Raw genomic sequence first — 13,635 nt, forward strand, 5'->3', positions numbered from 1 at the left:
TGTTTCAATATAAATCTTGGTTCTGAAACACGGTTACAAGGGTTACGAGGGTCACGGACTGGGTTACAAGGGTTACGAGGGTCATAGACTCTTGTTTCTATATAAATCTCTGTTCTGAAAATGTCTTGGACAGGGATTAAAGGGCCAATATCACCCTTTACATGTAAACACAATGGCATCACCATCACTATTGCAATATTAAAGGGCCAACAATTCACCCTTTATATGTACACACAATGGCATCACCATCACTATTGCAATATAGATTACATTAGGAGAATTCAAAGCCAAAAACAGTACATATTTTGGATCCAAGAGCATTTATTATAAATTTTTGCAGAATTTGTATATTAGATAAATGGTGTTTAAATAACATGTACATCTGGAGAATCCCTACAGCAAAATGTTCATCAACACTCAAATTCAAACACAATGAATAGTTTTAGCCCTTTTTCATAAAGATAAAATCTGTAGTCTATACTATATTACTCTCAATAACTTATAAAGTCATAGACATGTGAGCCATTGATTGATAATTGAAGATATCAATCAATTTTATTAATATTCTCTCTCTCTCTCTCTCTCTCTCTCTCTCATAACCTTTTCATTAGATAAGTGATTAAAAAAAAAATGAATAATAAAAAGTATATATCAGCCTGGTTGTATTCAGGTACATTAAACTGATATGCATAAAAAAAAAACAAAAGAAAAGAGAGTGCAAAAACTTGAAAATATGTTTCAAGAAATTCTGTTTACTCTCTCTCTCTCTCTCTCTCTCTCTCTCTCTCTCTCTCTCTCTCTCTCGGGGTTGGGGGTTGCGCTGTATGTATCATAACCATGATTAAAATTAGTACCTTTGGCATACTTATTGTAGAGCAATACTCTCTCAAAAATTCTTTGACGTTCTTTGATACCTAAATAAAACTATAAGTTGACAATGATGCAAGGTATGTGTAATTCTTGCTGCGCTCGCCAGAACGGTAGCACTGTAAAACATATTATCAACAAACATAAATTTTCATTAAAATTTAACATGTTATTGGAAATTTAATTCCTCCAAAACATGCAATATATGGCTCTGTTATTTTATTCATCTGTGATAAATAAAAATATACATAATATATAAACAATGATGTATAATAAAATTAACACATGCAGAATTCTCAATTTTCGATTGTGACTAAAATTCTAAGCTTAGTAGAAGAAAATATCCAGAATTACATTAAAACATTTACACGTACGGGTACACGTTACAATTAATTGCTAAACAAGAAAAGTAATGTGAACTGGAACTTGTAACCTACACGTACAAGTACGCGTACCCATTGGTCTGCTAAACCTCTCTATTATAACCTCAAAAAGTAGAATGAGCCAAATGTAACAATTAACAGAAACTATCATTATTTATTTACTTATAAAATCATTTATCAAAATTCAAGAATACCAAAAATAGAACACTTACTATAAATGACCACTTCCAAAATGTGGATCAAATAAATAAATAGGTTAAATTATCTCTTGAAGAAAACAGGTCTTTCTCCTAAGAATACTATATAGCCTTGGTCTAGCTAGCTAGCTAGCTGTCACCATGGTCACAAAGGCTACTCAGTTAGAGCGGGAAAATTATAAAAACATACTATTGTTTAAGTAAACCAACTGATCCTATCCACGTGTCCGTAAGTGACCATAAAGGTGAAATGACTTAAGGCTATAAAATATCAGAAGCCACTAGAATATGTAACAAGAGATGTTTGTGAAACACTTATGCCCCCCTCCCTTGGAAACATCCACTAAGAAAATGAATGTAAACTTCCAATAACTAAAATGTTTCTAAGTCCAAGGGCCATAACTCTGTCGAAAATTGCTCTCTCATACCCAAAATCAAAATTGACATAGATATTATCATGATAAACCTGTATACCAAATTTCATTTCAATATGTTCATCCTTTGCAAAGAAAATGAGCGGAAACTGCAAAAAACTAGAATTTTTCTACGTCCAAGGGCCATAACTCTGTCGAAAATTGCTCGATCGTACCTAATATCGAACTTGACCTAGATATTATCATGATAAACCTGTATACCAAATTTCATTTCAATATGTTCATCCCTCTGCGAAGAAAATGAACAGAAAATGTTGGTGGACCGACCGACCGACAGACAGCAGCAAAGCAATATGCCCTCCCTTCTTCGAAGGGGGCCATAATTAAATAATGATTACTTAATAGGTGCATAAAAGGCAGGGATAGTAGTCTGTTTCTAAAGATGAACATGTAAAGTATAGATGAACTGTAAGATGATGATGCTGTTGATGATGATATATAAATAATATCCATGAATGTTATGTCACATGCTGTTTGTCACAACTACCCAAAGTCCAAGCTCTTGTTAAAATGGTTCTATATTGAACTCCTCTGGTATGGTATATAAAAACATACAACAATGCTCTTAAAACTACATTTACGTGATCTGGCTAAAAGCTGGTAAAAAAAACTGTAATGAGTAGGGGTTGACAAGCAAAGTTTAAAAAAAAATGAATCCCAAAATCATGAAAATCCTAAAAAAAGGGGGGGGGGGGGGGGCGTCTTACCTTAAACCTCAATTTTACTCTTAAAAATGGGGGGGGGGGGGGGGGGGGGCAACTCCATTATAATTCAATTAAGATGTAAAATTAAGAAAAATGTCCGCTCCGAGAAAAACTGAAGGGGGGGGGGGGCATGCTCCCCCCTGATGCTACGTGCCTGTACATGTATCAATAATGTATGCAAGCCAGTTTAGCCTTCAAGCTCATGATTATGTAATTTGGATACACATGCATAATTTCTTTCCATGTTTATGCTGATGATGGGATTTGAACCCACTCTTCATTCTCAACAGAATGTGTGCACCATTACACCACACCAGCTTTTTGTACAGAGGAAATTGCTGCATGGTTATAAATTGATCCTTCACTGTTCAAGTTCTTATAGAGATTCTTTAAATCATTTACAGAGGGGGGGGGGGGGGGGGAGGGCGTCTTACCTTAAACCTCAATTTCACTCTTAAAAATGGGGGGGGGGGGGGGCAACTCCATTATAATTCAATTAAGATGTAAATTTAAGAAAAATGTCTGCTCCGAGAAAAACTGAAGGGGGGGGGGGGCATGCTCCCCCCTGATGCTACGTGCCTGTACATGTATCAATAATGTATGCAAGCCAGTTTAGCCTTCAAGCTCATGATTATGTAATTTGGATACACATGCATAATTTCTTTCCATGTTTATGCTGATGATAGGATTTGAACCCACTCTTCATTCTCAACAGAATGTGTGCACCATTACACCACACCAGCTTTTTGTACAGAGGAAATTGCTGCATGGTTATAAATTGATCCTTCACTGTTTAAGTTCTTATAGAGATTCTTTAAATCATTTACAGAACTCAAAGCCATTAATACAGAAGCAGGGGTTTGAATCTTAAGACCTTAGATTGGAGCATTGATGGGTCTTCTTCAACAGAAATTTATAATGCATGCCCTTGACCTTTAAAAAGTTAACCTTGGAAAACATTTTTAAAATCTTAACACATTATAATATAAATAGTAACCTAGAGTAACCTAAGCTATTAAATAAAAATTGTGTTTCTAAAAAACAGTTGGCTCAATCTGATTCCTATATTCCTATAATCAACCCCCCCCCCACCCCCCACAAAACACAGAGTTACAGAATATTTTTTAAAGAGGGGTTATGTTTATAAAAAAATACAAAACCTAAACCGAATGTTTTATACTGTTTCTCTGTTTTCACCAAATAAAGAATACTGTTTACATTTAAACCTTTTAACAATGTGTGACCTAGATTCTCCAGTACTCGGATATCTGATTTACCTGTCATTGTCATATCACAGGTTTCTACCTGACGTCTAAATCACGTGATCCTATACAGGTACGTGGACTATAGTTCTATGTATATCTTATGAAATTATCAGATGGAAAATAAAAACAGTAATATCAAAGAATTGATCTTTTAGATACTGAATAAAGTATTCAATTTTATTACCGCGATATTTATATGAATTAAATTAATAAACAATGAAAGAAGAAATTTAAAAAAAAGTTCGGAATAACGTAACTCTCTTCGGCTATTTCCGAAGACAAAACATGAACGCTTTAAGTCTGAAACATGACGTCATAATTAGACTGAGCACGCGACGTTTAGTTAAACTTTAGCTAATGATTTGAGTAGGCAACCAGGCGGTTGTGCGTTCCTAAAAAATGTTTCTAAGTCCAAGGGCCATAACTCTGTCGAAAATTGCTCTCTCATACCCAAAATCAAAATTGACATAGATATTATCATGATAAACCTGTATACCAAATTTCATTTCAATATGTTCATCCTTTGCAAAGAAAATGAGCGGAAACTGCAAAAAACTAGAATTTTTCTACGTCCAAGGGCCATAACTCTGTCGAAAATTGCTCGATCGTACCTAATATCGAACTTGACCTAGATATTATCATGATAAACCTGTATACCAAATTTCATTTCAATATGTTCATCCCTCTGCGAAGAAAATGAACAGAAAATGTTGGTGGACCGACCGACCGACAGACAGCAGCAAAGCAATATGCCCTCCCTTCTTCGAAGGGGGCCATAATTAAATAATGATTACTTAATAGGTGCATAAAAGGCAGGGATAGTAGTCTGTTTCTAAAGATGAACATGTAAAGTATAGATGAACTGTAAGATGATGATGCTGTTGATGATGATATATAAATAATATCCATGAATGTTATGTCACATGCTGTTTGTCACAACTACCCAAAGTCCAAGCTCTTGTTAAAATGGTTCTATATTGAACTCCTCTGGTATGGTATATAAAAACATACAACAATGCTCTTAAAACTACATTTACGTGATCTGGCTAAAAGCTGGTAAAAAAAACTGTAATGAGTAGGGGTTGACAAGCAAAGTTTAAAAAAAAATGAATCCCAAAATCATGAAAATCCTAAAAAAAGGGGGGGGGGGCGTCCTACCTTAAACCTCAATTTTACTCTTAAAAATGGGGGGGGGGGGCAACTCCATTATAATTCAATTAAGATGTAAAATTAAGAAAAATGTCCGCTCCGAGAAAAACTGAAGGGGGGGGGGGCATGCTCCCCCCTGATGCTACGTGCCTGTACATGTATCAATAATGTATGCAAGCCAGTTTAGCCTTCAAGCTCATGATTATGTAATTTGGATACACATGCATAATTTCTTTCCATGTTTATGCTGATGATGGGATTTGAACCCACTCTTCATTCTCAACAGAATGTGTGCACCATTACACCACACCAGCTTTTTGTACAGAGGAAATTGCTGCATGGTTATAAATTGATCCTTCACTGTTCAAGTTCTTATAGAGATTCTTTAAATCATTTACAGAGGGGGGGGGGGGGGGGGAGGGCGTCTTACCTTAAACCTCAATTTCACTCTTAAAAATGGGGGGGGGGGGGGGGCAACTCCATTATAATTCAATTAAGATGTAAATTTAAGAAAAATGTCTGCTCCGAGAAAAACTGAAGGGGGGGGGGGGGCATGCTCCCCCCTGATGCTACGTGCCTGTACATGTATCAATAATGTATGCAAGCCAGTTTAGCCTTCAAGCTCATGATTATGTAATTTGGATACACATGCATAATTTCTTTCCATGTTTATGCTGATGATAGGATTTGAACCCACTCTTCATTCTCAACAGAATGTGTGCACCATTACACCACACCAGCTTTTTGTACAGAGGAAATTGCTGCATGGTTATAAATTGATCCTTCACTGTTTAAGTTCTTATAGAGATTCTTTAAATCATTTACAGAACTCAAAGCCATTAATACAGAAGCAGGGGTTTGAATCTTAAGACCTTAGATTGGAGCATTGATGGGTCTTCTTCAACAGAAATTTATAATGCATGCCCTTGACCTTTAAAAAGTTAACCTTGGAAAACATTTTTAAAATCTTAACACATTATAATATAAATAGTAACCTAGAGTAACCTAAGCTATTAAATAAAAATTGTGTTTCTAAAAAACAGTTGGCTCAATCTGATTCCTATATTCCTATAATCAACCCCCCCCCCCCCCCCCACCCCCCACAAAACACAGAGTTACAGAATATTTTTTAAAGAGGGGTTATGTTTATAAAAAAATACAAAACCTAAACCGAATGTTTTATACTGTTTCTCTGTTTTCACCAAATAAAGAATACTGTTTACATTTAAACCTTTTAACAATGTGTGACCTAGATTCTCCAGTACTCGGATATCTGATTTACCTGTCATTGTCATATCACAGGTTTCTACCTGACGTCTAAATCACGTGATCCTATACAGGTACGTGGACCAGGAACAGTAAACACTGCGACCCGCCACGTTGGATTTTGAAGTTTTTCAATACTATGACATTGTGGTTCTGAAGTTGTTCGTAAAAGTAGTCTCTGGAAGCCTTTGAACATGCAGGTATGACCTTCTTTATATCAATGAATATACATGTACCAGTAACTGTTTTATTTTGGTTGTTATTTTCTTTGATTTTGAACAATATCTTAGAATTAACCAAGAACAACAATTTGTCATCTACATGTAGATTGTACACAGAGAATGTTGCAACCTTTAAATCCCACGGGTAGCTGGGAGACCAGGGACAAAGATTAAACGCCCAGAACCCGCCATGTTGGATTGTGATGTTCTGTAGATGGATTAGAATTGAGTAAGTTTTTCAAGTGACTTATTTATAATTAATTTGACAGTTTTATCAAAGGACTATGAGCGGTATGGTCAAATATCTGCCCCCGATTTCAACCAATTTTTAAATAGTATCGTATGAAAATGAAATCTTCACAAATCATTGTAAAGAGGATGCCTATAACTTTAATCTTGATTTTAGTCATCATTGCTCACTCGCTGTTTATCTATGACGTCACTTAAATGACCTAATTCACGCAAATTTGCAAACAAATGAAGATAGTCTCATTTTTGCTCTATATTTTGCATTCGGAAGTATAGAGCGCAGGTCTGCTCAAGTGCGATTTTAACATATGTTTTTCTTCAGATAGTTATACATATTATACTTAAAAATGGTACTTGAGCAAGCCTGCGCTCGATGTTTCCCAGTCAAAAAACCATCGTAAAACACCCATATTTTGCTACAAAACATCAATTTATCTAAATAATGCAATATTCATGACGTCATTTCTACATTATGACGTCACTGTGGTGATAACCTTTTACACCTTTATTTTCAATATGATTTCAACTATCTTTCACCTTATTTTAAAGCTCTTTCTAAAACTTTGATTTTGGGGGGCAAAAATTGCATAAAACCACACTTAGTCCTTTTAAAAAACATTTACCGGTAAGTTAGTTAAAACTGTTGTTGATAGATAAGTTCACAAAAACAGTGCAATAGCATGTAATGGTATAAATTAATATGTGAAATGTACTGCATAAAATATTAATTTGATGTATATTACATTTAATTTTATTCATGTAATTTTGATAATACAATTGTATTCACATGTCCAAAATTCCTTTCAGATAAATGCCTATCCCCCTAGATAGTAAAGAAAAGGATCCCTGACCATGGACCCCAGGAACAGCGCCCAGGATGTTGTACGCTGCACCTTGTGTCAGGAATCTGTGGCCCCCTTGTACTGTGAAGTTTGTCATATACATCTGTGTAAAGACTGTGTAAAGACACATTTCTCTGATTCCTCTAAAGTCCATAAAGTGGTGCCACTTAAACAGTATCTAACCACTCTGAACTATCCCAAGTGTAGGAAACACCCCACCAAACAATGTGAACTCCACTGTGAACAGTGTGACATTCCTATCTGTGTACAATGTATTTCTTCTAAAAAACATTTAGGACATATACAAGTTGACATTCTTAAAACCTTCGAAAGCAAAACGGAAAAGTTGCAAAAAGATTTGCAAGAATTGGAGAAATTGATTTATCCTAAATACAAAGAGATTGCCTCCAATATCCCAGTTCAGAAAGCTGATCTGAGTAAAAACTCCCAGAAATTGACAACAGCAATAGACAAACATGGAGAAGTCTGGCACAGAGAAATAGACACCATTATACAGAAACTGAAATCTGATCTTGATGAAATGGACACCAAACACCTGGCTGTCTTAAACAAACAAGAAGATGAAATCACACACACCATTTCTGAAATCACACAGAGCATTGCAGATCTGAAGAAGTTACTGGACTCTAATGATGTCAGCCGTGTCTCTGCCTACAAATCCAGGATTACTGAATTCAGAAGATTGCCTCCTAAACTCACAGTTTCTCTACCAGACTTCACCCCTCAGAAAATTAACACAAAACAACTTTACCAACAATTTGGTTCCCTGTCAGCATTCTCCATTACAACAGAGGAACATGGCTACACCATGGAAACCTCAGAAGCTGGATCCTCTCCTCTCAAACCACTGCTTGATGAGCCACGGATCATCTCCACCATACAGACACAGTATGGAGGCATTCTTAATTATCTAACCAGTGTTACTTGTCACAGTGATGAAGAAATCTGGGTGTGTGGTGATAATAATGAGATGATGAGTCTCTACAACTTGCAGGGGGAACTAGTGAAGTCAGTCCGAACCAAGTCAGGGTACACTCCATGTGACATAGCAGTGACAAGGCGTGGGGATCTAGTTTATACTGATATATATGATAGAACTGTGAACATAGTGAAGAATACACAGATACAGACAGTGATCAGACTACAGGGGTGGATACCTCGCGGTGTCTGTAGTACCTCCTCTGGTGACCTCCTGGTTGTCATGGACAGTGATGATTGTAAACAAACAAAAGTTGTGTGTTACTCTGGCTCTACAGAGAAACAAAGTATTCAGTACGACGACAAAGGACAACCTCTCTATTCATCTGGTGGCATTAAATACATCAGTGAGAACAGGAACCTAGATATCTGTGTGTCAGACTATAAAGCCCGTGCAGTAGTGGTGGTCAATCAGGCCGGGAAACTCCGGTTTACCTACACTGGTCCTCCCTCTACTACCAAGGGATCATTTAAACCACACGGCATCACAACAGACAGCCAGGGTCGGATCCTGACAGCAGACCATAACAACCACCGTATCCACATCCTGGATCAGGACGGACAGTTCCTCCGCTACATTGACAACTGTCATTTACAGGTTCCATGTGGTTTATGTGTGGACACCAGAGACAACCTCTTTGTGACTGAGAGGGACACAGGTAAAGTGAAGAAAATACAATATAACATGTAAATCAATTAACTGCAATGAATAAAATGTAATCAAACAAACTAAGCTAGTATAATTACATTCTGTGTAAATATTAATTACCAGTATTAAAGAACCGTTTTACATTGCACCTGAACATACTGTGTACATTAGATGAGAATACTGTGTGTGTTTGTATTGTATATAGGTATGTATCCTAAGCTTACAGATAAAATATATATAATACGTGTTGTTGGGTCATGTCAGTTTTTATACAACAATCACTATCTTCGTATGTTGTATGAAACATGTATCACATGTAAACAACTTGACCATATCTATCAGATGTAACCACACTGACTGTTGACTGTATTGTGTAAAACATGTTGGCTTTCATCATGAGTATAATCATTACATTTGTCCTCAAACTATGTGTGTTTAAACGCCATTTTTTTATGAAACAAACAAATTTTGTATGTTATATTACCAGTACATGCATATTATGTTGTCAAACTATGTGCGTTTGAATGCCAAAACAATTTAAATTGTTCCTTTTATATTACTAATACATACATGTAGCTGACTATTGTTGACAGTTTATCTATAACATGTGAAACAGTCTTTGTTTTTAACATAAAAAAAGGCAATGGTCTCTATATGTTTAATTTAAATGTGGTTACCATATCTGAGCAAACTTTTAGTTACATGTACATGTATTAATGACGAAGGTTAATGGACGTATAGCACTCAATTCTTTACCAGCAATGGAGCGAGGCCACAAAGGGACTGAGGCCCATCACTTATAAAGAGGAGTGGTACAGGTATATTAACCCAATCAGAATTTACATTGTCAGACCATAGTCGTGGGTGATTTTCTATCAACCTTGTTTTCTCTGCTGAATGTACAAAACTTCAGAAAATCCACATCCAAAATGTTCAGGTCCTAATTTAATGTTCTGGTTTTTTCTTTTGAGTGTTTTATTTCCTGTATGATCTAATCGGACTTTTTCCTGAAAATGTATTTAGAAAATAAGTATATGTTTTTTATACATGATTATGCTATGTATGAATTTTGTGAGCTTTAATCAATAAAACTTTTATCAGAGAAATAATGTTTTGTGAATCAAACAATATCATATATCTAAACGATTAAATCAATACATATAGTATCTAACAAGTTTCTCTCTCTTTCTAATTTCGAAGGTTATACAATTATGCAGTCGGGTCATTGTTAATCAATACCAAGATGATCTAAAAGATAAATTTTAAGAACAATAGTAAAAAAACATAAAAAAGATATTTTTTAATCTTGTAGCAATTAAACTTTTTTTCCAAAATACGTTGTCGTTGCAGTCTATTGACCGGCAGTTCAATATATCACCTTCAAACCTGAATACACATACAAAATAGACGAGAATATTTAATTTGTAATAAAACAACAAAATCCCTTTGATTAGGTAATAATTTCATTTATTACCTAATCAAAAGGATTTTGTTGTTTTATTACAGATTAAATATGTTCGTATATTTTGTTATTTTGTATGTGTATTTAGGTTTGAAAGTGATCTATTGAACTGCCGGTCAATAGACTGCAATCTATTGGACCGGCACTGTATTTTGAAAAAAAAAGTTTAATTGCTACAAGATTATAAGATCACTTAATTATGTTTAAGTTGACCTCGGGCAATAGAACACACTGAGCTGGCCCGTCCACCTCGGGGAAAATATTCTGGTCTATTGACGGCTCAGGCATTAAATAATTGTGTACTATTTTGCATGTGTATTAAGTTTTTCTTAACCATTTAAACTGATCAATCATACAACTGGTCAATAGACTGTAATCTACATTGGAGCAGCAAGGTATTTGCTTTGGAAAAACCAATCGAGGATTCAAATTTATATGTAACGTCGCACATCTATGTATTGATCTAGAAGGCATAATGCAATGAAAACCAATGAAAACCTTCTGTAATATACATTTGTGAACCCTAAACACTAAAAATGTAATTAGGTAATAAAACACCTTTGGTTATATGCCTGCATGACCAGTCAATAGACCAGAAAATTTTTCCCTTGGTGCAGGGAACAGCTCTCACTATATCCTATATAATTGCCCTCTGCTGTTAGGCCGTTGGCCTTGGGCAATAGAACACAATGAGCTGTTCCCTGCACCAAGGGAAAATATTTTGGTCTATTGACTGATCAGGCAATAAATATTTGTATACTGATCTGATCCCCCCTGTGGGAGACTGGGGGGGGGGGGGTCCTAGCTCAGACGAACTTTATACTTTCTTATTTAAAATTTGAACTTCTGAAATTCACATTGTGAAGTTACTTCCGCCTTGCACTCCCCATCCACTGACTCTCCTCCCGGCAAACATATCTTTATCCCTCGGATCCCCTGGGAATTCTTTCTGGATCCGCGCATGCCATCAAACTGTTGATTCAAAGAAACTATTTATACATGTTGAGTTATCATCTTTTTCAAAACAAGTTTGCATGATTCAGTGAAAGACTTATCTTTGAAGGACTGACATGTTTATTTTATATAGGCCTATATAGCTTTAATCTTTATCAGAAAAATTCGGGGTTTTTTTTTATAAGGCATAACATGTTACTTATGTCTCTGAAGGCATGTAGACTTATTCTGACTGCTATGTCTAAGTACATGTATGACAACAACGGACGGTGGGTTTTTTTTGTAAATGACATTATTGTTGAAATTAAAAATGAACCATAATCATATAAATATAAAGTAGATCTACCAGTCTATAAATTGTCCATCTACATCTTCCAGACGACTTTTTGTAATTGTACCCCGAACCCGATCTTGAAATATACGGTAGCCCCCCCCCCCCATTGGTTTTTTTAATGTTCCTTTACAAAATTACCTAAAACTAACATTTATATATTAAAGTTGGTGTGGTTATCATATCTGATTTATAGGCAGTCAAATATAAGCTTTGAAAACATCAAAAATATGTATTATTTTTTTAAATTGGGAATGAATTAAAAATCACTGCTTGTGCAGATCTAGAGCCGGGAGGGTGGGTCAGACCATCTGGAACCCCCCCCCCCTCCCAACCAGGATAATGAAAACGATTTGTGTAACATTCACAGTTAACTAAGTTACCGTAAATACTGTAGGCGTCGGAATCTCTGCTAAACAAATACATTTCTCGGAACACCAGTCCACTATACCTACACCTTTGGTAACACTGAGACATGCACGTAGCATGTTATATTACAGAAGCGTATTAGGGCCGCAGCATATTTTTTATCATTTTTTTATAACAAATTATAAATTTGTTTTAACAAACTAATAATCTGTTATAACGTAATGTAATATTCATAACTCGTATCTTCAAAATAGCTACAAATGGAGGATTACTCAACTGAGAACCTTTTTTTTGGGGGGGGGGGGGTTAAATATATTTCAATATATTTGTATTTAAATATATATATATCAAATCAAATATGTATATTTTCTACAAAAGTGTATTGGTGCCAGGTTGTGATTTTTCCCTTAAATCTCCAACTTTGATATTGGAGTTTCCAACTTTTTTGTTTGAACTAATTTCTTGTACTAAATATATAACGGTATAAATTATTCAGGCTAACTGTGCATAAACTTATAGTTGTATCTGTCTGCATGAACTAGAAGTTTTCATATTAATATCATAATATATATCTAAACGTATAATAAATGTTATCTAATATGTAAAAGAAGAGGAAACGCCTGTGAAATTACATTTGAATGGTGCTCGTTTGACTTTTTTTTTTGCAATTTTGCCTTGTGTCATTTAAAATTGAGCAACTTGTGTTCCGTTCATAGTGATATTAAGACTTGAAAATCATACTGCTAAATTTTATTCAAATTTGAACTATACAATTTCTTATTAGATACCTTTAAGTGTTGCAATTTTTCGTCTAAAAACATGATTTACAAGTGCTATATTCTAACATTATGTTACATCAGAAATTATACCTAATTAGCTACCAGTTAGAATTTATTTAAGTGTCTGTAAGTAAAAAAAAGGTGTCATGTACAAAAACAAGTACAAACATTTGTCATATCTTAAAAAGTGACATATTATGTAAGTACAATATAACATATTTTCCCTGTTACGTAAATTGAGTTCTTTTAATATTTATCAATACTGAAATAAAGTTAAAATGTTGAAACAAGTGAAAAGCTGTGAAAGTGACAGCAATCCGGGTTTTCTTTTATAAAAACTGTATCCATAATCCATGTCAACCCTTATCCAGTGAAATGGAGTACCCTATATGCAATATTTTGCCAAAAAAATGACTAAGTTCAAAAGCTGGTATTTTTTTCATAAATTATCGGAAATCAAAATCCTAGCAATATGCACACCTCTAATATATGTACAGTTGATCTGCAAAAGAACA

At 35.0% G+C, this 13,635-nt stretch overlaps 1 protein-coding gene across 1 annotated transcript; it reads left to right on the forward strand.

Annotated features, from left to right (window-relative positions):
* The first annotated feature begins 6,559 nt into the window (after positions 1-6,559).
* On the forward strand, positions 6,560-9,435 carry LOC128183115 (E3 ubiquitin-protein ligase TRIM71-like). Its single transcript, XM_052852007.1, has 2 exons — positions 6,560-6,715; positions 7,543-9,435. The coding sequence occupies exon 2, from the start codon at positions 7,588-7,590 to the stop codon at positions 9,265-9,267; it is 1,680 nt and encodes a 559-aa protein (XP_052707967.1). The 5' UTR covers positions 6,560-6,715; positions 7,543-7,587; the 3' UTR covers positions 9,268-9,435.
* The last annotated feature ends 4,200 nt before the right edge of the window (positions 9,436-13,635 follow it).

The sequence above is a fragment of the Crassostrea angulata genome, chromosome 5, assembly GCF_025612915.1.
Source record: "Crassostrea angulata isolate pt1a10 chromosome 5, ASM2561291v2, whole genome shotgun sequence".
Lineage (NCBI taxonomy): Eukaryota > Metazoa > Mollusca > Bivalvia > Ostreida > Ostreidae > Magallana > Magallana angulata.

Coding starts and splice junctions, on each gene's coding strand:
- LOC128183115 (XM_052852007.1), top strand. CDS start 7,588: ATGGACCCCAGGAACAGCGCCCAGGATGTTGTACGCTGCACCTTGTGT.